The sequence below is a fragment of the Syngnathus scovelli genome, chromosome 15 (genome assembly GCF_024217435.2).
Source record: "Syngnathus scovelli strain Florida chromosome 15, RoL_Ssco_1.2, whole genome shotgun sequence".
NCBI lineage: Eukaryota > Metazoa > Chordata > Actinopteri > Syngnathiformes > Syngnathidae > Syngnathus > Syngnathus scovelli.
Genome location: NC_090861.1, coordinates 3,710,968 through 3,734,139, shown reverse-complemented (window position 1 = coordinate 3,734,139; position 23,172 = coordinate 3,710,968). Strand labels below are relative to the sequence as shown.

General features: G+C 50.0%; 8 protein-coding genes across 10 annotated transcripts; 7 read left to right on the top strand and 1 right to left on the bottom strand.

Annotated features, from left to right (window-relative positions):
- The first annotated feature begins 969 nt into the window (after nucleotides 1-969).
- Nucleotides 970-3,555, top strand: LOC125982441 (claudin-like protein ZF-A89). The gene is made up of 2 exons (XM_049743008.2): nucleotides 970-1,558; nucleotides 2,852-3,555. The coding sequence occupies exons 1-2, from the start codon at nucleotides 1,073-1,075 to the stop codon at nucleotides 3,482-3,484; spliced, it is 1,119 nt and encodes a 372-aa protein (XP_049598965.1). The 5' UTR covers nucleotides 970-1,072; the 3' UTR covers nucleotides 3,485-3,555.
- Nucleotides 3,556-3,831: 276 nt separating this feature from the next.
- LOC125982415 (claudin-4-like) lies at nucleotides 3,832-4,868 on the top strand. The gene is made up of 2 exons (XM_049742976.2): nucleotides 3,832-4,211; nucleotides 4,268-4,868. Exons 1-2 carry the CDS (start codon nucleotides 3,972-3,974, stop codon nucleotides 4,583-4,585), a joined length of 558 nt encoding a protein of 185 aa, XP_049598933.1. The 5' UTR covers nucleotides 3,832-3,971; the 3' UTR covers nucleotides 4,586-4,868.
- A 116-nt stretch (nucleotides 4,869-4,984) lies between these two features.
- Nucleotides 4,985-6,650, top strand: LOC125982374 (claudin-4-like). The gene is made up of 2 exons (XM_068653211.1): nucleotides 4,985-5,204; nucleotides 5,282-6,650. Exon 2 carries the CDS (start codon nucleotides 5,291-5,293, stop codon nucleotides 6,224-6,226), a length of 936 nt encoding a protein of 311 aa, XP_068509312.1. The 5' UTR covers nucleotides 4,985-5,204; nucleotides 5,282-5,290; the 3' UTR covers nucleotides 6,227-6,650.
- Nucleotides 6,651-6,944: 294 nt separating this feature from the next.
- Nucleotides 6,945-8,121, bottom strand: mettl27 (methyltransferase like 27). Its single transcript, XM_049742959.1, has 5 exons — nucleotides 7,992-8,121; nucleotides 7,702-7,830; nucleotides 7,496-7,631; nucleotides 7,292-7,384; nucleotides 6,945-7,228 (listed from the first exon to the last, which is right to left on the bottom strand). The coding sequence occupies exons 1-5, from the start codon at nucleotides 8,112-8,114 to the stop codon at nucleotides 7,026-7,028; spliced, it is 684 nt and encodes a 227-aa protein (XP_049598916.1). The 5' UTR covers nucleotides 8,115-8,121; the 3' UTR covers nucleotides 6,945-7,025.
- Nucleotides 8,122-8,483: 362 nt separating this feature from the next.
- Nucleotides 8,484-10,514, top strand: LOC125982407 (merlin). 2 transcript variants are annotated; one of them, XM_049742962.1, is made up of 5 exons: nucleotides 8,484-8,529; nucleotides 9,515-9,597; nucleotides 9,662-9,873; nucleotides 9,933-10,035; nucleotides 10,109-10,514. In XM_049742962.1, exons 1-5 carry the CDS (start codon nucleotides 8,499-8,501, stop codon nucleotides 10,361-10,363), a joined length of 684 nt encoding a protein of 227 aa, XP_049598919.1. In that variant the 5' UTR covers nucleotides 8,484-8,498; the 3' UTR covers nucleotides 10,364-10,514. The 2 variants fall into 2 exon arrangements, with proteins under 2 accessions (XP_049598919.1, XP_068509318.1); XM_068653217.1 differs by lacking the exon at nucleotides 8,484-8,529 and adding an exon at nucleotides 8,610-9,400.
- Nucleotides 10,515-11,204: 690 nt separating this feature from the next.
- On the top strand, nucleotides 11,205-12,701 carry LOC125982406 (methyltransferase-like protein 27). 2 transcript variants are annotated; one of them, XM_049742960.2, is made up of 6 exons: nucleotides 11,205-11,340; nucleotides 11,536-11,671; nucleotides 11,816-11,944; nucleotides 12,015-12,150; nucleotides 12,262-12,354; nucleotides 12,418-12,701. In XM_049742960.2, the coding sequence occupies exons 2-6, from the start codon at nucleotides 11,549-11,551 to the stop codon at nucleotides 12,618-12,620; spliced, it is 684 nt and encodes a 227-aa protein (XP_049598917.1). In that variant the 5' UTR covers nucleotides 11,205-11,340; nucleotides 11,536-11,548; the 3' UTR covers nucleotides 12,621-12,701. The 2 variants fall into 2 exon arrangements, with proteins under 2 accessions (XP_049598917.1, XP_049598918.1); XM_049742961.2 differs by having other exon boundaries at nucleotides 11,212-11,289.
- Nucleotides 12,702-13,030: 329 nt separating this feature from the next.
- nf2b (NF2, moesin-ezrin-radixin like (MERLIN) tumor suppressor b) lies at nucleotides 13,031-17,405 on the top strand. Its single transcript, XM_068653206.1, has 17 exons — nucleotides 13,031-13,495; nucleotides 13,611-13,726; nucleotides 13,794-13,919; nucleotides 13,998-14,120; nucleotides 14,605-14,688; nucleotides 14,765-14,833; nucleotides 14,899-14,981; nucleotides 15,047-15,122; nucleotides 15,195-15,332; nucleotides 15,405-15,479; nucleotides 15,538-15,651; nucleotides 15,717-15,839; nucleotides 15,905-16,122; nucleotides 16,182-16,284; nucleotides 16,358-16,533; nucleotides 16,598-16,805; nucleotides 16,901-17,405. The coding sequence occupies exons 2-17, from the start codon at nucleotides 13,637-13,639 to the stop codon at nucleotides 16,946-16,948; spliced, it is 1,854 nt and encodes a 617-aa protein (XP_068509307.1). The 5' UTR covers nucleotides 13,031-13,495; nucleotides 13,611-13,636; the 3' UTR covers nucleotides 16,949-17,405.
- Nucleotides 17,406-19,873: 2,468 nt separating this feature from the next.
- On the top strand, nucleotides 19,874-23,131 carry LOC125982439 (calcium-binding protein 8). Its single transcript, XM_049743005.2, has 6 exons — nucleotides 19,874-19,891; nucleotides 20,687-20,814; nucleotides 21,183-21,326; nucleotides 21,386-21,498; nucleotides 21,598-21,751; nucleotides 21,819-23,131. Exons 2-6 carry the CDS (start codon nucleotides 20,697-20,699, stop codon nucleotides 21,944-21,946), a joined length of 657 nt encoding a protein of 218 aa, XP_049598962.1. The 5' UTR covers nucleotides 19,874-19,891; nucleotides 20,687-20,696; the 3' UTR covers nucleotides 21,947-23,131.
- The last annotated feature ends 41 nt before the right edge of the window (nucleotides 23,132-23,172 follow it).

Here is a 23,172-nt window from a genome sequence, read left to right as displayed (position 1 = left end):
TAAAGAAGGCGCGCGGCGGAGTCGTGGCGCCGTTACTTGTTCTCCTCCTTGGTGGCTCGCTCGGCCACCCTCCGGATACACAGCAGATGTGCACGCTTGTCAATATGATTTGATGAATGAGTCACAGCAAGAATGACCTCCTCTTCCCCCTTCTTCTTCAGAAAAAAGTCCACGCTGAGCCTTTCAATGACGCTCTCTCTTCTGCCAAGCTCTGATGTCGCTCGCAGAAGGAATTTGGTTAATTTCTTTCAAGTTCCCTTCAAAAGTGACCCCGTCTGACACTGAGCTGAAGACTCAATGCTTTCTTCTTCTTCTATTTGTGGTCTGCGTTCTGTTTTGTCTCACTCGGGGGAACATTGAACTAAACCCAAGATGTCAAAACTCTCTCTTCTGTTTGATATATATCTTTATCTGATGCTCCTGACATTCTTGCAAATTAGGTTTAAAACCAAAGTCGGCTGTGATAGGCTACAGCTCCTCTGACGTCACAACGGTGGAGACGCACCTTCAAAATGGCAGGAATGCTTTCCGCTTCCAGCAGAGGGCACTGTTTTAGCTTTAATTTGAGTTTTTGCACTGTACTGGTTACAGTATTTGATGATGATACAGAGGGAAACTCAGTTTGACGTTCAATCTCACCAACTTTCATCATCAGGACGTCAGCTTGTGTAACTTTTGTTTCTCTACGTGTATTTGTGTTTGTGCAATCGTGTGATCCAGGAAATGACCATAAATGGTAAAGAAGGGTAATGAGTCACTAGGGACATTCATCGTGTAGCTTCAGGAGAAACCTGGGCCAGGTGGATTTAGGGGTCGGGCTTGGTTAATTGTTAGTGCGCTGGCAGTTAACGTCTTCCTCAGAGGCCTTCGTGAGAGCGTGTTTGAGGGCTGACAAACAGGTTTCGGGCCCTGACTCAAAAGAGGTGTTTTCTTGGGTGGCCCCGCCTCCTTGAGCGAGGCCATATGTAGCCGCTCTTCACCCCGTCCTCCCCCATAGAGAAAAGTCACTTGGCTCCTCACGCGACATCACAAGAAACAGTCGAAGAAGAAAAAAAAAGAGCAGACGTCGGCCATGGTGTCCGCGGGTTTCCAGATCCTGGGCGCCGCCCTAGGCCTGATCGGTTGGATCGGTGCCATCGTGGTGTGCGCGCTGCCCATGTGGCGTGTGACGGCCTTCATCGGAAGCAACATTGTGACGGCGCAGACGTCATGGGAGGGCATCTGGATGAGCTGCGTGGTGCAGAGCACGGGCCAGATGCAGTGTAAGGTCTACGACTCCATGCTGGCCCTCAGCTCCGACCTCCAGGCGGCACGGGCCCTGGTGATCATCGCCATCGTGGTGGGCATCCTCGCCATCCTACTGGCGGTGGCGGGCGGCAAGTGCACCAACTGCGTGGAGGACCCGGCGGCCAAGGTCAAGGTGGGCTTGGCGGGCGGGGTGGTCTTCATCGTGGCTGGCGTGCTGCTGCTGATCCCCGTGTGCTGGACGGCGCACACGGTGGTGCGCGACTTCTACAACCCGCTGGTGTCCAGCGCCCAGAAGCGAGAGCTGGGCGCCGCCCTCTACATCGGCTGGGGGGCAGCCGCCCTCATGATTGTAGGAGGCAGCATGCTGTGCTGTAATTGCCCCCGCAAGGATGAGGGCTCGTACGCAGCACGATACAAGGCGGCGCGCTCCGACGTCTCGGCCCCCACGTCCGGCAAGGACTACGTCTAGACGTCCTTCTTCACCTCGGAAGGAGCACCACCAAACCAAAGACCAACCGGCGGCCTTCCACAACCTTGAACTGGCCTACATAGAGAATTGTGCCACCTGATGAGATCAAATTGGAAAGTTAAGAATAGTTGATCTGGACGACGAGACGAGCCCTTAGTGGCCGCCATCTTGGCCAGGAATGCCGGAGGCCCAAAAAGTCAACAAGTTGACGGGGGGGAATCCCCCCGCAGGAAGCACAACTTTTTTTTGTCCTTTCGCCATGTTTTTACTTTGATAAATGCAAGCAAGCTTCTCTCTTGTGTCATTTTGTACCACATGTAAATAAATCTTTCATTTAGTAATCGCAACTGGCTTCGCTTACTTTATTCAAACACCAATGTACGCAAATTTGGGGAGCAGCAATGCCTTTGGCAAACAGTTGACGCCCGAGTTTCGGTGCTTTGACTTAAAACTAACAAGCCGCTAATTACAGAAAAGAGGGCAACGATTGTCTCTCAATATATTTGGTTTATGTGATTGATGGACCTTTTGTGAAATGATGATAAAAAGCCTTTTTATGTATTTCTGAACTCTGAGAGACTTCAGCCTGCTGATAAACAAAGGAACAAAGAAACGTCACCATCCAACTTGCTAGCCGCACCCAAACCAGATCGACGACAAACGCTCGACTGCTGCTTTTGCCGCTGGCTACTTTTCATTGTGCGTTTATGGAAAGAGCGAGACAAAAAAAAAAGTTGGAGGACACTCCTTTAGGTGTTTGAGATGTTCTGAATCGTTTGGTCTGCAAAGAACATGACGTACTTTCAAAAGAGATAAACCATTTGTGTGTGGGTGTTTTATTTTTATTTATTGAGGAATTGATTTGTTGTTCCACCTCTACTGCAATAGTTTAATTTCTAATTGTTCATGTTTCTCTCAAAAAAAGGGCTCCGTGCGTGCGCGTGCACGCGTGCGTGCGTGCGCGGGCGTCTAGATGCCCCCCACACGTGTTTCCAATCTCTGTTTAGACTTCCAGCCAATCAAGATGGCCATGGAAGGTGCTTAAATAGCAGTTGGGCATGGGTCAGCACTTTTACGCACCAGCACCAGCACCAAGACCAGCACCAAGACCAGCACCAAAGTACGCGCAACAAGATGACGTCTGTGGGCCTGCAGCTGTTGGGCGCGTTCCTGGTGATTGTGGGCTTCTTCGGTGCCATCTTGACGTGCGCGCTTCCCATGTGGCGCGTGTCCGCCTTCATCGGCAGTAACATCGTGACGGCGCAGGTGTTCTGGGAAGGTTTATGGATGAACTGTGTCAAGCAGAGCACCGGACAGATGCAGTGCAAGGTCTACGAATCTATGCTGGCGCTGCCCAGCGATCTGCAAGCAGCGCGCGCCTTGGTGGTGATCGCCATCCTGGTGGTGGTCGTGGGTCTTCTGCTGGTCGGCGTCGGAGGGAAATGCACGAACTGCCTGGAGGAGCAAGCAGCCAAGACTCGTGTGGCGGCGGCGGCGGGTGTGCTGTGCGTGGTGGGTGGAGTCCTGCTGATCATCCCCGTTTCGTGGTCTGCGCACGTGGTGATCCGCGACTTCTACAACCCGCTGCTGGGCGACTCTCAGAGGCGGGAGCTGGGCGCCTCGCTCTTCATCGGCTGGGGAGCAGCCGGCCTGCTGTTCATCGGGGGGTCGCTTTTCTTGGGCCAGTGCGCCTCCCGCCGGGACGGCAGATACTCCGTGAAATACTCTGCGCCCCGCTCAGCCACCGGTGGGGGCGCTTACGTCTGACCTATGCGTACGGACTTTTACTTTTTTGATCAGTTTTTGGATTTTTAAATAAACGTAACTTTTAACTTTAATCCACCTTTTTGGTTCGTCTTTCAATCACCAGGTTATCCTTGAAGTGATTTAAGTTGGAATTTAATTGGGTTTTATTTTATTGTTTTTTTTGGAAGGGGTATTCTCAAATTTAAGAAACACTTTGAGTCCACATTTGCAGGTCCACACTAGGTGAGACACTTGAGCCATGGTTTGCACGACGAAGATGCTTGCAATGACCAACCCGATCCAGTAGGGGAAGCTCTTGAGGCTTGCAGGCGATTAGATAAATGTTTTGATTCTCTAATTTTCCTTTTACGCGGTTCTTCTTTCTGAGGAATCAGGTCGAGCCAGAAAGGTGATCTATCGTTCCACCCCCTCGGCTTTGTTTGCGTTCGGGTGTCTCGAAAATCTGCGTTGGGTGTGTGTATGTCACCTCGGCGTGACAAAAATCGAGATGCGGACGCAGCTTGTAGGTGTCCTGCTGGGCTTGCTTGGTCTACTGGGCACGGGTCTAATCTGCGCGTTGCCAGCCTGGAAGGTGTCAGCTTTCGTGGGCTCCAACATCGTGACGGCGCAGGTCTTCTGGGAAGGCTTGTGGATGAACTGCGTCATCCAGAGCACGGGACATGCGCAGTGCAAGGCGTACGACTCTGTCCTGGCTCTACCTCGTGACCTGCAGGCCTCCCGGGCACTGGTGCGTATATGCGTAACATCTTCCAATGGCATGAATCTGAAGCTACCTTCTCGCAGGTGTGTGTGTCGTTGGGGGTCGGCGCTTTGGCGCTGGGCCTGAGCGTGCTGGGCGCCCGCTGCACAACTTTCCTCCGCCACGACTGGCCCACCAAGAACAACGTGGGGCTATCAGCAGGTGTGATCTTCGTGGTGGCTGGTGTCCTGTGCCTGATTCCCGTCAGCTTGTCGGCCCACGCCATTATCACCGGCTTCTTTGACCCACTGCCCTCCGAGGAGAGGCGCGGCGAACTGGGCGCTTCCATTTACGTGGGATGGACCTCGGGGGCGCTGCTCATCATCGGTGGCGTGCTTGTATGCTCCGTTTACACGTGCTGATGGAGTGTTGATGTCACGCATGTGGACTTTTTTGTGGTTGTGCATAGAGGCAGCTTTTCTGAAGTTTGTAGAAATCCCGAATACCCCCCCCCCCCCATGACCCAGAAGAGGGCAAGTGGATAGAAAAGATTCTGATCTTAAGGAAGGAGTCAGCTCTCATTTGTTGTACGTCACATCGCAATTATGGCCTGCAAATTTCAACATTTATCTACATTGGGGTATTTTGTTTTTATATAATTTTAAATGCAAAAATCAGTTTGTAAATAAAAAATCTTTATTGTCAGCTTTACTGCATTTTTTGTTGTATAGAAGTATCACATTCTTTTTTTTTTTTTTAATCAAGACATTTCAATCATAGGCTAGAAAATTATTCAAAATAATGCGCATACACTCGGAGGGAGGGACGAGGAAGTGATGTGAGGCTCCGCCCCCTGAGCTCCCTAAAGACCAGGTGTGGTTGTCTGCATCTACCTTCACTTTAGTATCTCTCAGGTGACACCAAGCGAGGGCCGCCTGCAACTTCCCGGATGAGCTTCGAACTACAAAACACCAGAGGAGAACGTGCGTCACATGTGGACAGTCAACAAGTCTGACCAGGAAGGAGAAGAATTCTTTTGAGGTATGTTGTGGAAAAGAAATGAGCCATTGTGATCTTCGCTGTCATCGCCAATGCCGTCTGACCCACATGTGTCGCAGGTGGTCGCCATGGCGTCGACGGGCATGCAGCTGCTAGCCAGCGGCCTGTGCCTGCTTGGCTGGGCGGGCGTGATCATCACTTGCCTGCTGCCTATGTGGCGGGTGACGGCGTTCGTGGGCAGCACCATCGTGACGTCGCAGACCATCTGGGAGGGCATCTGGATGACCTGCGTGGTCCAGAGCACAGGTCAAATCCAGTGCAAGCCCTACGAGTCCATGTTGGCGCTGAGCGCCGACCTGCAGGCGGCCCGCGCCCTCATCGTGTTGGCCGTGTTGATCGGCGCCGTGGGGCTCGTGCTGGCCTTCATCGGGGGGAAGTGCACCCGCTTCCTGGATCGGGAAAGGTCCGGCTCCAAAGGGAGGGTGGCGGTGGCGGCGGGGGCTGTTCTGATCCTGGCGGGAGTGCTGTGTTTGATTCCCACCTCGTGGGTGGCCGGCGCCGTGGTCAGCAAGTTCTACAGTGCCGCTATTGACGCTCAGCGGCGTGAACTCGGCGCCTGCCTCTACATTGGTTGGGGGGCGGCCATCATGCTCATTCTCGGAGGAGGGCTTTTCATCAGCTCCAATTGCCCCCTCGAAGCACGTAGCGCTGACAATAGCCCATCCGTACGATACCTGATGGTCCGTTCGCCCACCGGGTCACTCCACAGGATTCCGGCCACGAGGTCCGGCGGGACCCTTTTCAGCGGGCCTCCCAGTTATCAGCCGGCCTCCGCCAAGTCCGAGCCTGCCGTCGGGACCCCTTGGGGGTACGGCAGACAAAACTCGGAGAAGTCCTCCACCAAGTCTCAATTGATGCGAATGGACTCTGCGCCTTCAGAGCAAAGCGAAGCGCCGTCTGACAAGTCTCAGCTGAAGCCCGACGAGAAGAACCGCAAGACTTTGGATTCTGATGGGAGCCAACCTGAAGATACATCCTCCAATCCTACAAGGACCTACCTCTGACCTGACATATCCAAGATCTGGACTAGCTCAAGGTCTTACTGTTGACCACTCCAAAGAATGAGAGCAACTTTTTTATACAAGGTCAGAATCCTACCTTTGATGTGGACTTGTGCACTTTGGCTTAACCAAACTCGTGATAATATTTTCTTCAATCTGTCTTTGTTGTGTTCTGTGACCCCTGACCTCAACTCTGCCTTCAATTGACTTCATGTTTAACCATTTAATGTAGGAATGACAATGTGAATCTTTTAACCTCTGAATATTTTTTTCCCCAGCCGAGACTCCAAAACATCCAAGACACATATTTGCACTTGTGTAAAATGTTTGTAGTAATTATTGATATAATTGTGATCATTTTTAACCTTTTTTTTTTGTAGTGACTATTTTAAATGTAATCCACTAAATATAATAAGAGAAAATGGCTGCTTGAAGTCTGACGAATTGTGCCTGCAGCCAGTCAAACGGGTTTGACAGAAAGTCCTCTGTTGTATTTGTGGAAGCCAAGTTGGTTTCACTCGGCATGTTTTACTTCCATTCACACCGGCCTTTTGTTAGTATCATCAAAGTCCCTACTGCTCTTCTACGTTTGGAGATGTCAAAATAGTTTCTTTGGTCAACTTTCGCTTTCACCCAGCTCTTTCTTTTCCAGCTTGCCACCAGACTAGGACCAGCTGCCAGCCAGTCACAGGGACGTGAATCAAATAAGGGACAACTTGACTTCATGGAAAGTTTTTAATTCAGAAATACGCACATGCAGACAAGCATCACGTTACTGTATTAAAAGCTTCAAAGCTAGCTGTTAAAGCTTTTGAAAAAGATAAACGGCTCCAGGAATGTATGCCTTTTCATGATCGGTCACCCCTCGCTCAAATTGGGTCACGACAGTCACGTCGACGCGGCTCCACAGTCCCTCCTTCTCCATTTGCTTCATCTCGCCCTCCAAGGCTGCCTTGTACTCCAAGTTGTCAAGGTTAGCCCGAGTGGTCATGCAGATGAGGCCTCCTGTGAGGTCAGAAGTTAGCTTTAGACCTGAAAAGCTCCTAATGGTTTCCAGAGTGTCCTCACCCTCTTTAGTGACCCGCGGTAACTCCCGGATCGCCTTCACTGGAATATGATTTGAATTTAAACCGCCGACGAGGATCGTTATATCAAAAGCACCTAGGAGACGAGGATAGATGAAGAACATGTCTTTGGATTATCGTCATCACCTGTTCATCATGGCCTCACGAGTAGCCCAAAAGCCAAAGTGATGGATGGATGGACAGTTACCTGACGGGACAGGAATTGGTTGATCTCCCAGCATTGCCGTCTTGAGGTCTTGGTACAAGCCGCTCTGTCGGGCGTACTGCAGCATGCCCTCGCTGCTGTCGACCCCCACAAAGCGCTCGAATCCCTCCCACTTCATCTGCACCACACGTACAGATTTTGAACTTTTAGTGAGCATCAGTCTGCTGGATCTCTTCATGGATGCCCACCATCTTGGCCACCATGCCAGTGCCGCAGGCCACGTCCAAGACTTCTGCCGCTTGGCGCTCTCCACTGAAGTGGGCGGAGACTTTGCTGGCTGCCAGACTGGGCGCACGGTAATCAATAAGTTCAACATCCTGTTGAATGGATGCCGAAAACAACAGTCAACAGTAAAAAAAAAAAAAAAGACTGAAATAGGGGCGGCTGGTGTGGTTCTCTGCAGAAGTTGTGGGCAACGCTAATGGGTGGAATTAAAAGTTAAATGAATTCGAGTCAAATCAGTGATTGCATTGTAGACCTGCTCGTAGGTTTTGGCCCACTGGTTGTAGAAGTGGATCTGGTCCTCCCCAGAGGTTCCTTTGTGCACGGACAGGATGACGTCTCTGGCCATTTCAAACGTGCGTGCGTCCGCGGACGTCATCGTGCACGAGCGCCTATCAAGAGCGACACGACATGACGTCCAAGTGCAACATATGTGCCGTCATAAACACACAAAAGGCAAGCTGTTATCGTGTGCTTTACCTACGAATAGAACGTCTACTTGTTGATATTACTTAAGCTGTTATTGAACAAAAAAAAAAAAAGATAGCGTAGTGATGACAACGAGTTGAACGTGAAACCATCAATAATTTACCTCCTTTACCCGAGGAAGGCGCGCCCAGGGATAGCAAAGGGAAATAGACTCAATCTTTACGAGCTAGCTGTTGCGTTGGAATGTCAGCGCGTCCGCCATATTGAATGTGTCATATACGTGGACTCCAATAAAAATGAGTCAACAGAGTCAGAGAATGAAGATGCATTTTGGATGTGCATTTTTTCGGAGCTGCAGCCTGTAGGTAATTATACTGCCTGTAGAGGGCGTCTTTCTATTCTCGTCTCTCTTTTTCAAAACAAGCTTGTTGCTTGTCCTAAACTTCAAGATTCAAGATTCAAGATTCAAGAGTTTTTTATTCGCCATGTTTGAGCGTGCCAAACAAGGAATTTGACTTCGGTAAATCACAGCCTCTGTTCAACATTTAGGTGACTAACAACAACACTCAGGACATGTGAAGAACGAAAGATATTCTCAAACACCCCCTGATCTTAAACTCCCAAGAGGGCAAGGAAAAACTCAAAACTCCAGCTAGGGGAAATGAGAAACCTTGAGAAGAGACCACAGATGGGAGGGTCCCTCTTCTAGGATGACCAGGCTGCAATGGATGCAGAGAGGACACATAGTACAAACAGTGTAGACAAAAAAGGTGTGGCAAGCGGGATGTTATTGCACAGTAATGACTCTGAGACTCTAAGAGTGGTGTGAGTTCATCAGAGCGACAGCCTGGGGGAAGAAGCTGTCTCTGTGTCTGCTGGTTTTAGTGTACAGAGCTCTATAACGGCGGCTGCAGCCTGTAGGTAATTATACTGCCTGTAGGGGGCGTTTTCAAAACAAGCTTGTTGCTTGTCCTAAACTTTAGCTAACAAGCAGCTAACACGCATTTGCTGAGGTACTTTGTGGAAAGGGGGAAACTCAAGCAGATAAGTAGTTAATTCATGTTCGTGTTTAGTGATGGAGTCTTGCGAAAAGTTGCCGACTTGTTTGAGTCGCTTTCGGTGAGTTTTCGTGCTCTACTCGAAGCTTCAAAGCAAGTTAGCTTAGCTTCAAGCCGCCCAACAACAACAAGCAAAAAGTCCCTTTCAACCGCCAGAAACATCGAGAAATTCATCCTGGTAAAGAGCTTTGTGTATTTTTGATTATTATGGATGGATTTTTAGAAAATCTTTGTGTTAGTGTTGTTGAGGCGTGAACATGGTGGAAAAAAAACACTCTTTGCTTTTCTGCAGGTTTCCCTGAGCGAGCCAAAGAGGAGATGGAACGGAGGCTATTCCAGCTGCAGGATGAGGCACGTCTGGCCAACGAGGCGCTGGTGAACTTCCGCTGAGGAGAACTGCCCGCCCGCTACCCTGAGTTAACGCGGGCTCGTCCTTCAGCTACGCTCGGAGGAGACGGCCGACCTGCTGGCGGAGAAAGCGCAGATCGCCGAGGAGGAAGCCAAGCTGCTGGCTCACAAGGCGGCCGAGCAGGAGCGCCAGAGGTTGGAGGTCAACGCCATGAAGACCAAAGAGGAGAAGAGGCTGATGGAGCAGAAGATGAGGGAGGCCGAGCAGCTGGCCGTCAAGCTGGTGGAGCAGTCGGAGAGAAGGTAGGCCCGCCGCGATTCGCCGCCCGTCCTTCCCGTTCTCACGCCGCTCACGCCGGCAGACTGAAGGAAGCCGACCACCTGAAGCAGGACCTCAGCAAGGCCAGGGACGCCGAGATGAGGGCCAAGCAGAAACTGCTGGAGATCACCAAGACCACCTACCCGGTACGCGGAGAGCACGTATAGACAAATAAGCATCGGGGTCAAACGTTTGTTTTCTCCGCTCTTGTGTGTTCAGCTGATAGCGGCCTATTCAGCTCCTCCTCCCACTAGCGTTCCTGCACCCGCCTCAACTCCCGCCGCGCCTCCGGAAGCCGACCCGGCCTACGAAGGCCCTCATGCTGGCCTTCATCGGGGGGAAGTGCACCCGCTTCCTGGATCGGGAAGGGTCCGGCTCCAAAGGGAGGGTGGCGGTGGTGGCAGGGGCTGTTCTGATCCTGGCGGGAGTGCTCTGTTTGATTCCCACCTCGTGGGTGGCCGGCGCCGTGGTTGACGCTCAGCGGCGTGAACTCAGCGCCTGCTTCTACATTGGTTGGGGGACGGCCATCATGCTCATTCTAGGAGGGGGGCTTTTCATCAGCTCCAATTGCCCCCTCGAAGCACGTAGCGCTGACAAGAGCCTGTCCGTACGATACCTGATGGTCCGTTTGCCCACCGGGTCACTCCACAGGATTCCGGCCACAAGGTCCGGCGGGACCCTTTTCAGCGGGCCTCCCGGTTATCAGCCTGCCTCCGCCAAGTCCGAGCCTCCCGTCGGGACCCCTTGGGGGTACGGCAGACAAAACTCGGAGAAGTCCTCCACCAAGTCTCAATTGATGCGAATGGACTCGGCGCCTTCAGAGCAAAGCGAAGCGCCATCTTCTGACAAGTCTCAGCTGAAGCCCGACGAGAAGAACCGCAAGACTTAGGTTCTGATGGGAGCCAACCTGAAGATACATCCTCCAATCCTACAAGAACCTACCTCTGACCTGACATATCCAAGATCTGGACTAGCTCAAGGTCTTACTGTTGACCACTCCAAAGAATGAGAGCAACTTTTTTATATAAGGTCAGAATCCTACCTTTGATGTGGACTTGTGCACTTTGGCTTAACCAAACTCGTGATAAAATTTCTTCAATTTGTCTTTGTTGTGTTCTGTGACCCATGACCTCAAGTCTTGTGATCATTTTGAACCTGTTTTTTTGGTACTGAATGTATTTTAAATGTAATCCATTAAATATAATAAGAGAAGATGGCGACTTGAAGTCTGACAAGTTGTCCCTGCGGCCGGTCAAACGGGTTTGACAAGTCAAACTAGCTGCTAGTTCATAAAGACTGAGTCTATTTCTTTTTGCTGTCCCTGGGCTAACCCTCAGGCAAAGGAGGGCAATTATTGACGGTTTCACGTTCAACTCGTTTTCATCACTACGCTAAAGGAGGTAAATTAACGGTTTCACGTTCAACTCGTTTTCATCACTACGCTAAAGGAGGTAAATTAACGGTTTCACGTTCAACTCATTTTCATCACTACGCTATCATCCTCTTTTTTTGCTCAATAACCGTTACTAATATCATAAAGTAGACGTTCTAATCGTAGGTAAAGCACACGATAACAGTTTACCTTGCATGTGTTTATGACGGCACATATGTTGCGCTCGGACGTCATGTCGTGTCGTTCTTGATAGGCGCTCGTGCACGATGACGTCCGCGGACGCACGCACGTTTGAAATGGCCAGAGACGTCATCCTGTCCTTACACGAAGGCCCTTCTGCGGAGGACCTGACTCACTTCTACAACCAGTGGGCCAAAACCTACGAGCAGGTCTACAATGCAATCACTGATTTGACTCGAATTCATTTAACTTTTAATTCCACCCATTAGCGTTGCCCACAACTTCTGCAGAAAACCACACCACATCAATATTTTTTTTACTGTTGACTGTTATTTTTGGCATCCATTCAACAGGATGTTGAACTTATTGATTACCGTGCGCCCAGTCTGGCAGCCAGCAAAGTCTCCGCCCACTTCAGCGGAGAGCGCCAAGCGGCAGAAGTCTTGGACCTGGCCTGCGGCACTGGCATGGTGGCCAAGATGGTGGGCATCCATGAAGAGATCCAGCAGACTGATGCTCATTAAAAGTTCAAAATCTGTACGTGTGGTGCAGATGAAGTGGGAGGGATTCGAGCGCTTTGTGGGGGTCGACAGCAGCGAGGGCATGCTGCATTACGCCCGACAAAGCGGCTTGTACCAAGACCTCAAGACGGCAACGCTGGGAGATCAACCAATTCCTGTCCCGTCAGGTAACTGTCCATCCATCCATGACTTTGGCTTTTGGGCTACTAGTGAGGCCATGATGAACAGGTGATGACGATAATCCAAAGACGTGTTCTTCATCTATCCTCGTCTCCTAGGTGCTTTTGATATAACGATCCTCGTCGGCGGTTTAAGTTCAAGTCATATTCCAGTGAAGGCGATCCGGGAGTTACCGCGGGTCACTAAAGAGGGTGAGGACACTCTGGAAACCATTAGGAGCTTTTCAGGTCTAAAGCTAACTTCTGACCTCACAGGAGGCCTCATCTGCATGACCACTCGGGCTAGCCATGAAAACTTGGAGTACAAGGCAGCCTTGGAGGGCGAGATGAAGCAAATGGAGGACGAGGGACTGTGGCGCCGCGTCGACGTGACTGCCGTGATCCAATTTCAGCGAGAGGTGACCGATCATGAAAAGGCATACATTCCTGGATCCATTTATCTTTTTGAAAAGCTTTAACAGCTACCTTTGAAGCTTTTAATACAATAACGTGATGCTTGTCTGCATGTGCGAATTTCTGAATCAAAAACTTTCCATGAAGTCAAGTTGTCCCTCGTTTGATTCACTCAACGGCCCTGAAATACAACCAAGGACTTTCCGTCAAATCCTTTTGACCGCCCGCAGGCACAACTCGTCAGACTTCAAGCAGCCATCTTCTCTTATTATATTTAATGGATTACATTTAAAATACAATCAGTACAAAAAAAACAGGTTCAAAATGATCACAATTTTAAATGTCTGGGCTACTAGCTGTTGCGTTGGAATGTCAGCGCGTCCGCCATATTGAATGTGTCATATACGTGGACTCCCGATAAAAATGAGTCATCAGAGTCAGAGAATGAAGATGCAAAAAGTGCACAAACGTCAAGTCATGTCTATCATTCACACACAAATGTATTTCAAAAGAGATACATAGGCACCAAAGTCACTTTTATAGGATGGATGATAGATTATTTGCGCTTTATCTATTTCAATATGATGTCTATGGACGTGCATTTTTTCGGAGCTGCAGCCTGTAGGTAATTATACTGCCTGTAGGGGGCGTTTTCAAAACAAGCTTGTTGCTTGTCCTAAACTTTAGCTAACAAGCAGCTAACACGCATTTGCTGAGGTACTTTGTGGAAAGGGGGAAACTCAAGCAGATAAGTAGTTAATTCATGTTTGTGTTTAGTGATGGAGTCTTGCGAAAAGTTGCCGACTTGTTTGAGTCGCTTTCGGTGAGTTTTCGTGCTCTACTCGAAGCTTCAAAGCAAGTTAGCTTAGCTTCAAGCCGCCCAACAACAACAAGCAAAAAGTCCCCTTCAACCGCCAGAAACATCGAGAAATTCATTCTGGTAAAGAGCTTAGTGTATTTTGGATTATTATGGATGGACTTTTAGAAAATCTTTGTGTTAGTGTTGTTGAGGCGTGAACATGCTGAGAAAAAAAACCCTCTTTGCTTTTCTGCAGGTTTCCCTGACAGCAACGCAGCTAAAATGTCCATTTTAGGCTTAAAAAAGAAAACGCCGAAGACGTTCAAAGTCAAAGTTACCACCATGGATGCTGAGATGGAATTCAGTTGTGAGGTATAACGACACAAATCTTTTAAACGTCTCAACTGGCTGCTCCAAATGTTGTGTTTTTGTTCTTCAGGTGAAGTGGAAAGGCAAAGACTTGTTTGACCTAGTGTGTCGTACGGTGGGCTTGAGGGAGACCTGGTTCTTCGGTCTTCGTTGCACCGTCAAGGGCACCTATGCGTGGCTCAAACCTGACAAACGAGTAAGTGTAGAAAAGGAAGCATAAAAATGGATACTTGAGTGTCTGTTTTATAGTTTTAACTAAAATGTCCTCCTTCAGGTCTTGGACCAGGAGATTCCTAAAGACTCGCCCATCACATTTCACTTCCTGGCCAAATTCTTTCCAGAGAAAGTTGAGGAAGAGCTCGTCCAAGAAATCACACAGCACCTCTTCTTCTTACAGGTTCTCTATCGAAAGTGAAGTGTGAAAATTGTCTTGACAAGAAGATGTTCTCTGCAGCCCCCCTTGGGTCTAAGCACTGTGGAATATTGCCATCGTGCAATATGAATGAAGCGGCAACACACGACCTTTCGGAGCCGTCCCAAGGGGGCAGCCAGCATTCCTCAGAGAAGTGTTAGATTCCTTGGCAAGTAAGCGTTGGCCGCTCAGTTGGGCTCAGCTAACCATCGTCACGGCTCACCTGTTTTCTGGGTTTGCTCACCTGACGTTGGCACGCCGAGCCCTTTGGCGCTGTGATGTCATTTTCCGCGCACAGCAAGTGGCTACCCCTGAGATGGCTCAAAATGGCTCCATTTTGCTGCTTCGGTCATATTCCACAAATATTCAACAGACTAGTTTTATTATTAGAGGGGGCGGGGCTTATTTCCCCAAAGTCAATTCAAGTTCATTTGCAGTTTTTGTTGATGCCGACTTGCTTTTGTTTCAGGTGAAGAAACAAATCTTGGATGAGGAGATTTTCTGCTCTCCTGAAGCTTCTGTTCTTCTGGCCTCGTATGCCGTCCAAGCTAAAGTAAGGGCAGCAAAGTTATGCGCTGCGTCACTTCCTTAACGACGTACGAACAATCTCACCCCTTTGGTCGTTCCAGTACGGTGACTACGACCCCAACTTCCACAAGCCGGGTTTCTTGGCGCAGGATGAACTTCTTCCCAAAACAGTAAGTGATGGACAAAGATAAAATGTCGTACTGGGTTCAATAAAATCTTTTTGTCCTGATATCAGGTGCTGATGCAGTATCAGATGACAGCAGACATGTGGGAGGAGAAGATCACGGCCTGGTACGCCGAGCACCGGGGCATCGCCAGGTAATGTTCGGCGCACGGACACTGGTCGGCCATGTTGTCGCTGACGCCGGTGTGATTCCCGGCAGGGACGAGGCGGAGATGGAATACCTGAAGATCGCTCAGGACCTAGAGATGTACGGCGTCAGCTACTTCGACATCACCGTGAGTGCTCTCGTGGGGGGCAGGGTCTCTTCTGGAGCACGGCCGCTAACTGGTGAGGTTTCTCGGCCGTAGCAAAACAAGCGTGACACGGACCTGCTGCTGGGCGTGGACGCGCAGGGTCTTCACATCTACAGCCCCAACAGCAAGCTCACCCCCAACAAGTCTTTTCCATGGAGCGGCATTCGCAATATCTCCTACAGCGAGAAAGAGGCAAGCACCTTCAGAGCCTTCTTCCTCCTCCTTTTGCCTTTCATCTTGTGACAATGCTGTTCGCCATTGCAGTTCACCATCAAGCCTCTGGACAAGAAGAAAGACGTCTTCAAGTTCTACTCGTCTCAGCTGCGAGTCAACAAGCTGGTGAGTCCGAGCGGCGCCGAGATCCCGTCGAGACTTGACGCCGTCTTTGGGTCCTCAGATCCTGCAGCTGTGCATCGGCAACCACGATCTGTTCATGCGGAGGAGGAAGGTGGACTCCATCGAGGTGCAGCAGATGAAGGCGCAGGCCAAAGAGGAGAAGGCCCGCAAGAAGGTGAGAATGTTAGCCGGCTGCAGTGGGAAGCCGGTCGCTCTGACATCCTCACCTTCTTCTTCCAGATGGAGCGGCAGATCCTGTCGCGGGAGAAGCAGATGCGGGAGGAGGCTGAGCGAGCCAAAGAGGAGATGGAACGGAGGCTATTCCAGCTGCAGGATGAGGCGCGTCTGGCCAACGAAGCACTGGTGAGCTTCACGCTGAGGAGAATTGCCTGTCCGCTACCCTGAGTTAACGCGGGCTCGTCTTTCAGCTACGCTCGGAGGAGACGGCCGATCTCCTGGCGGAGAAAGCGCAGATCGCCGAGGAGGAAGCCAAGCTGCTGGCTCACAAGGCGGCCGAGGCCGAGCAGGAGCGCCAGAGGTTGGAGGTCAACGCCATGAAGACCAAAGAGGAGAAGAGGCTGATGGAGCAGAAGATGAGGGAGGCCGAGCAGCTGGCCGTCAAGCTGGTGGAGCAGTCGGAGAGAAGGTAAGCCCGCCGCGATTCGCCACCAGGCCTTCCCGTCCTCACGCCGCTCACGCCGGCAGACTGAAGGAAGCCGACCACCTGAAGCAGGACCTCAGCGAGGCCAGGGATGCCGAGAGGAGGGCCAAGCAGAAACTGCTGGAGATCACCAAGACCACCTACCCGGTACGCGGAGAGCACGTATAGACAAACAAGCATCGGGGTCAAACATTTGTTTTCTCCGCTCTTCTGTGTTCAGCTGATCGCGGCCTATTCAGCTCCTCCCTCCGCTGCCGTTCCCGCACCCGCCTCAACTCCCGCCGCCACGCCCGCCGCGCCCCCGGAATCCGACCCGGCCTACGAAGGCACGTCGTCGCGTCTGGACTTTAAAGACTCTGACATGAAGAGGCTCTCCATGGAGATCGAGCGCGAGAGGTCAGGCGTACGCTCAACTCTCCTCTCGCTTCTTCAGGTCTTTCACACAGTGTCTGTGTGTCAGGTTGGAGTACATGGAGAAGAGCAAACATCTCCAGGACCAACTGAAGGAACTCAAGACTGAGATTGAGTCTCTGAAGCTGGAGGAGCAACAACAACAGCAGCAGCAGCATCTTCATCATCATCATCCTCACCTTCCTCACGAGCAGGTGTACACGCTGCACGACGCCAGGGCTTACATGCCGGAACCGCTCTACATTCCTCACGCCAACGTAAGCAAGCATGTTTGTGTGAGAGCACACGGTACTGTCCTCAATTTTGATTGGCTACAAATTGTTGACGCCGTCTTCGGTTTCGTTTTGGGCAGAGAAACGCGGCCTACGCGTCTCATATGGCCTTCTTGGAGGAGGTTTGAGGAAGAGCAGCAAGGAGAGGGTCCGACCCAAAGACTTTTTGGGATTTTCTCCAGTCTTTATGGACAGGTGCCTTTTTGTTGTATTTGATCGGCGTTCGTACAAGACAGCCGCCGCCTTTCAAGGCAACTCCTTCCATCATCGTTGGCCCCTCCTCCCTTTTCGCTCGTCTTCTCCACACGCGTCCTCGGGTTCACGATTTTTGCCTTCGCGCTCATCTTCGATCGACGGGTGCCATTTTGTCGCCGTCGGCACGACCTCACATCGACACTCTGGACTCAGCCACCTCGTTTTTTTTTTTTAAGCTACAATTCAGTTTTGCTACTAAATTTTGTTTCATTTTAACACTACGGCGACCTTTTATTGTGTTTTTACTTGATGACTCACTTTTGAATGACTGAATTTCTTTGCAAAGCATTTTTTACCATACGCAGCATTTCAAAAGAATTTGTGACAATGCGCCGCCTGTCGCCTCTTTTTTTTTTTTCCGTCTCTGCCGCCTCACATCCTTTTCCTTTCTCATTATTCAGTTCCTTGCTCAACAGAAAAGTCTGAAAGGACCACCCAACCTTCAGGGAGCTCAATTTCAAATCCAATTTTAGTCACGATTAGAAAAAAAAAAAGGATATATTATGATTGTTGCTGGTTTTAAAAAAATCTTACGACGCACTCTCCCTCGTGACAACCGTGTGACCTCCTTTCTTACATTTCGGGGTGGGGGGGGGCTGCAGAACAGTGCTGGAATGGAAAGTGGGTTGGAAAGGGCTTGGGGAGAATATAGGGGAGGTGATGATGTAGATGAGGAAAGGTAGAGAAGGAAATGGTTAAGGACAAGAAAAAGGAGATGTGGTGAACTTCCAAAACAGTTTGAAATGTGGAGGAAAGGAAAGAGGGAAAGGTTTGTTTTGTCATCCTTTTCTGCCTCCATGACTCACAAAGCTGCTGTGTTGCCATGGCAACAGTTCACATTCATATTCTTGTCACTTAGCCGGGCCACGTGTGGAGACGGGAGGTGAACGAAGGGGAGACAAACATACGGGCGGACTCTTTGTGTCCCGCTTGACGTGGAAGGACAATAAGATCTCACGTCCTTGATGCGTCCTCAGGTGTCACGTTGCCCCCGCCCCCCCTCCCCTCAGTGTGCTCCAACACGCACTTCCATCTGCTTTCATTTACCCGCACGCCACTCGTGATGGCTCAGCATGGATTCACCTCTGCATGTGTGTGCGCCCTTCAGTTCCGCAACGTAATCAGACTTAGCGACGGGACGCGAGCGGCATGAATGAGGAGGTGAAGCCGAGAGTGAGGAGGAGGAGGAGGAGGAGGGCAAGTTTGGGAGAAGACGGCGAGATTGGATATGATGCGCTGGGAGGGAGCACGCACGAGAAGGAAGGGGAGTTGGAGGTCAGGCGAGAGAGAAGATGGAGACCAATGAGAGCTGGAATGAGCCACAAGGCTCAAGATTGAAAAGGAGAAAATAATGGAGTTAATTGAGCTAAAACGAGATGATGTCATTGATAACGAAAAGTGCAATATTACGAGTGACAGCTGCTACAGGGCTGATCTGCTTGCAATCATATTTATTTTACATCAGCAGCCTGTTGCCATGGAGACAAAAGCATATTGAAGTATTTGTCTTATTTGTGTCCTGAGGAGATGGACCTACTCGGTCCTCGGGGTCACCGCGGGGTCAGATGGTGAAATAAGAAGTCTCAAATCAATATTGACAGCAAAAAAAAAGCAATCAAGCGGAAGCGAGACCAAAGTGTTAATATTCATGAGGTCGCCATTGTTTGCTTGGTGAACTTTTCAACTCCGACTTAATGCAAAAAAAAAAGTCTTAGCAAGTTAGACCATGATGTCATCAACCTGCTCTTATGCTAGTTATTGCGCAATTCGCGGGAGGTTAGCAACCATGACCATCTGCCTCCACTTTCGGGCCTTGGCGGAGGTCGCTGGTAGTTAGCAGTCTGTTGCAGTGTCCTCGTGTTCTCCTTGATTGCTGCTGCTTACACACACACACACACACACACACTGTGAAAAAGTGGGGAACGAATGTGAACGTGGTGTTTTGCATTATTCATGAGGCTCTGCAGATTCAACCCTCACAGGACAAGCCGTAACGTTTACCTCCAGCTCTCCGCCATGTTGTGTGTTTACGACACATTTTAGTGTGTGTGTGCGTGCACATAAGTAATATTACAGCGACAACAAGCAGAGGACGGTTGTGTGTAAATTCTCATCGGCGTGTCGTAAAACCCGCCGGCCTGTTGCCATCGCCATCAGACAGCAACTGTTGATTACTTGTGAAGGTCCAGTTTCGACTTACAATAAATCGAGAAAAGATTTTTCCGGTTTTGCTCACTGATGGTGTGAATCAGGGAGACCTGGAGGAACCCCAACTAGATGTGGTTCTTGTCAGACAGGGCTTTCCTCGTGCCAATCAAGTTGTAACGACATACAAAAGGTGAACACAACTGTTGTGTTGGCGGGAAGGATGAGCTGACTGCACCGAGACTTTTTTCCTCTCCCTCCCACCCTCCTTCTCTCTCTCTCTCTCCCTCTCTCTCCATCTTTTAGAGTCTGAGGCATCCCCCGGCACACAGCACCGAGTGTTGCCTCGCTCTCTCACCGAGCACGGCGTTGGTATTTCCTGACGTCTGATGAACGCACCGGACATTCGTCTCTCTATCACGTGTGGGCGTAAGCGAGAAGGCGGCGCTTTGGATTCTTGATTGATTGATTCAGTTGAGTTTGATTGACGGATCGCCCCCACAAGTGGGACGCGCGTGTGCGGATGAGCGGCGTGCGCACGAGAAGACGGACCCGAGCGGCAACCGTCTCCCGCCGCGTCCTGACTTCCTTTAGACCCATCGCCAACCGGGGACCGGCACGCCCAGCGGGGGGACCGGCTCGAAGGGGTCGGCTGACTCCACACGCTGCAGGTAGGCTGCATCAAGCCCCCGCTCGCACAAACACACACACATTGTGCACCTGTTGTGAGGCAAACAGCCAGATCATCATCAAAACAATATTTGTGTGTGTGTGCAGAGATAAACGACTCTCTAAAAATGGGCCCGGATAAAAACATGAGATGATGCCCGTGGGCCTTGGGTTTCACACCCCCCCCAAAAAAAATCATGCGGTCTGTTTAAAGCTCAAACTGTGACTACTCAGAAAAAAATATATATAATAAAGTGGATCCTTTCACAGCCTAATCAAATTGTTTATGATTGCAATCTCATCAGAAAAAAAGCTTCATCTTAATAAGTTTAAAAAAAAAGGTCAAACTACTCAAACTAACCCCCCCCACCTCGTGCAACACACACATACTCTACACACACAAACACACAAGTCCAAAATGTCACCCATGACAGAAAAGGTTAGTACATCAGCAACGTGTCTGTTGTGTGTGTGCTCGTGTGACTTTGAAGCTGTGTGTGTGTCTGTGTGTGTGTGTGTGTGTGTGTGTGTTCACAATGATGTTTTATTAATTCATGTGCTATTTAAAGAAATGTTTAACTGTATCTTATGCGCGCAACGGCAATTCTTTAGAGCTTAGTGGCCAGTTCATTAGGTACACCAACCAATTGCTTTGAGGACAACACTTGATGATAAGTTGACATTTGTTAGCGCTTAGCGTCCGCTGGAATTCCGATGTGATGATGCCCGATGCTGCAATCCGCTTGTCGGGTGATGATCATCTCATCACGTTACATCCAGCGTGTGCATGTGTGTAGGAGGAAGAAGATGCCGTTTCATCACGTGCGAGCGGGCCTCCTGTACCCCGACAACTACCTGAGCGGCTCCCTCACGGAAGGCGACGACGCCTTCAAGCTCACCAGCATCTCCACCGAGGAGCTTGGAGGTCAGTCGGCATCATCTTCTTTGTGATTGTGGATCTTGACCTCACGCTGACCTTGACGGCGTGCCTCGACATGGCACCTTGTGTTGTTTTGGCGTGTCATTCTCCACATCCACTCCAGGGCTTCTGAAGGTTCTTCAAGGATCATCTGAGCTTGTTAATCATTCCGAGTGGACCCGCCGCTCTCAGGCTGCTTCAGGCCCTTCATCAATCACACACACACACATACAGGCTTTCCCCATAAAGTGGGGACTGGGAAAGGCTCCAGCCCTGAAAATGAATGGATGGCACACAAAGTGTTCCTAATATAGTGGATGCCGGGTGCATGTTAATTGTGTGCCAATGAACCCACACACTTGTGTGTACCTCAGAGATTCGAGAGGCCTTTCGTGTGCTGGACCGCGATGGGAATGGCTTCATCTCCAAGCAGGAGCTGGGAATGGCCATGCGCTCGTTGGGGTACATGCCAAGCGAGGTGGAGCTCGCCATCATCATGCAGAAGCTGGACATGGATGGTGAGGACATCTCTTGATGTTTCTGCAGGCCAGTTTTTATTCCTACTTTGTGCATGCAGGAGACGGTCAGGTGGACTTTGAGGAGTTCATGACGATACTCGGGCCAAAGCTGCTGTCGTCGGACAACAGAGAAGGTTTCTTAGGCAACACCATCGACAGCATCTTCTGGCAGGTGAGCGGGAAATCTTTGTCGGCGTCGGTTCTTCCTCCTCGTTTCATTTCAGCTCACTCCGTTCAATTAAGCAAAGACATCTTGTATGTGCGGACGCAGTTTGACATGCAGCAGCTGTCTCTGGACGAGCTGAAGCAGGTTCTCTTCCACGCCTTCCGCGATCACCTGACCATGAAGGACATCGAGAACATCATCATCACCGAGGAGGAGAGCCTCAACGAAACCTCGGGAAGCTGTCCCGAGTACGAGGGAGGTCAGCGTCTTTCTTTCCTTTAACAATTGTAATTTTTTGGAGTGCTAATGTTTATATGGTGCTTCAGTGCATCCCAAGAAGAAGAACCGGCAGACGTGCGTGAGGAAAAGTCTCATCTGCGCCTTCGCCATGGCCTTCATCATCAGCGTCATGCTCATTGCCGCCAATCAGATGTTGCGCAACGGCATGGAGTGAAAACTCTTCACTGTGACGGACGCATTCGTGGGTACGCCCGCAAGGATCCCGGCAGGTCTGTCAACTTTTTCTTTCTTTGGGCTCAGGAGCGGACCACCTATCTCCTTGTGTTGCTTTCAAGATGTTCCTTCATCTCCAACCGGAAAGTTGGCATCATTTTTTTTAAACAAATGAAAATAAGGACACTTTGGGGGAATGTAAATTGATGGCAATGAAAAACAGATAAGAACAAAAACAAGCGTTGGGTGCTTGGAACTGATTGCCACCTCCTCAAGGACGCTAACATGTTCTCATCTTCTCCAACCATGTGCACTTACATACCCAATGAGCAAAGCGTCAACAGCAACATTACGAATGTGCTGAAACGAGGACAGAGAAGAGCTGATGTATGCTTGGTGCAAAAAAAAAAAGAAAAAGGTTCCGGAGGAGCATCTCATTGCAATTCCGTGTGTGCGTACACGCGTATCTAGGTCATCTCAGCAGTACACACCATAAGATGAGTCACGTGTGCTTCAACAAACACACAATGTATGCATGTTCGTGTGCCCTGTGATTGGCTAGCGACCAGTTCAGGGTGTTCACTGCCTACTGCCCGAAGACAGCCGAGATAGGCTCAAGCCACCCTCGTGAGGATAAGCAGGATGGATGGGATGGTGCTGCTTAGTCTGGGAAGACGACGCTGCCCCTGGTGGCCCATTTGAGAAGTGCAAGTTAAGTTGACTAATATTATGATGTCACAACTAGAATGTGTCATGTGATGGAAACGCTTTTTCCACATTGAATGTTTGTCACGTCTGAGTGACCCGGATGAGTTAGTAACATGACCTCATAATGGTCCGATTTTTTTTAAAAATGCTAATTTATATCCGCATGGAGCAATTATTTACTGAGTTTTTAATCAGAGTTGATTTCAAATAAAATCACTGATTTTTAGATAGATTAATATATAAAGGAACGTATCGCATGTGACGACGTGGTTAGCGCTCGCTCGAAGAGCCAAACAAAATGGCAGCTGCAACAAGTCTTTGGATTTGATGCTGCTGCCAGTCCTTCAAGGTGTGGCTTGTCCACATATGCAAGAGAAGACCGCCTGGAACTAAATGGTAGCGGTTGCCTCGGCTCCATCTTGGGAAAATGTGCAAAGAAAACCACCTTTATGCAATAAAGTCTCGTTTGGGTAAGAAAGTTGCCCCTCCTTTTGGTCACATTTAAATCGAAATGAAAGA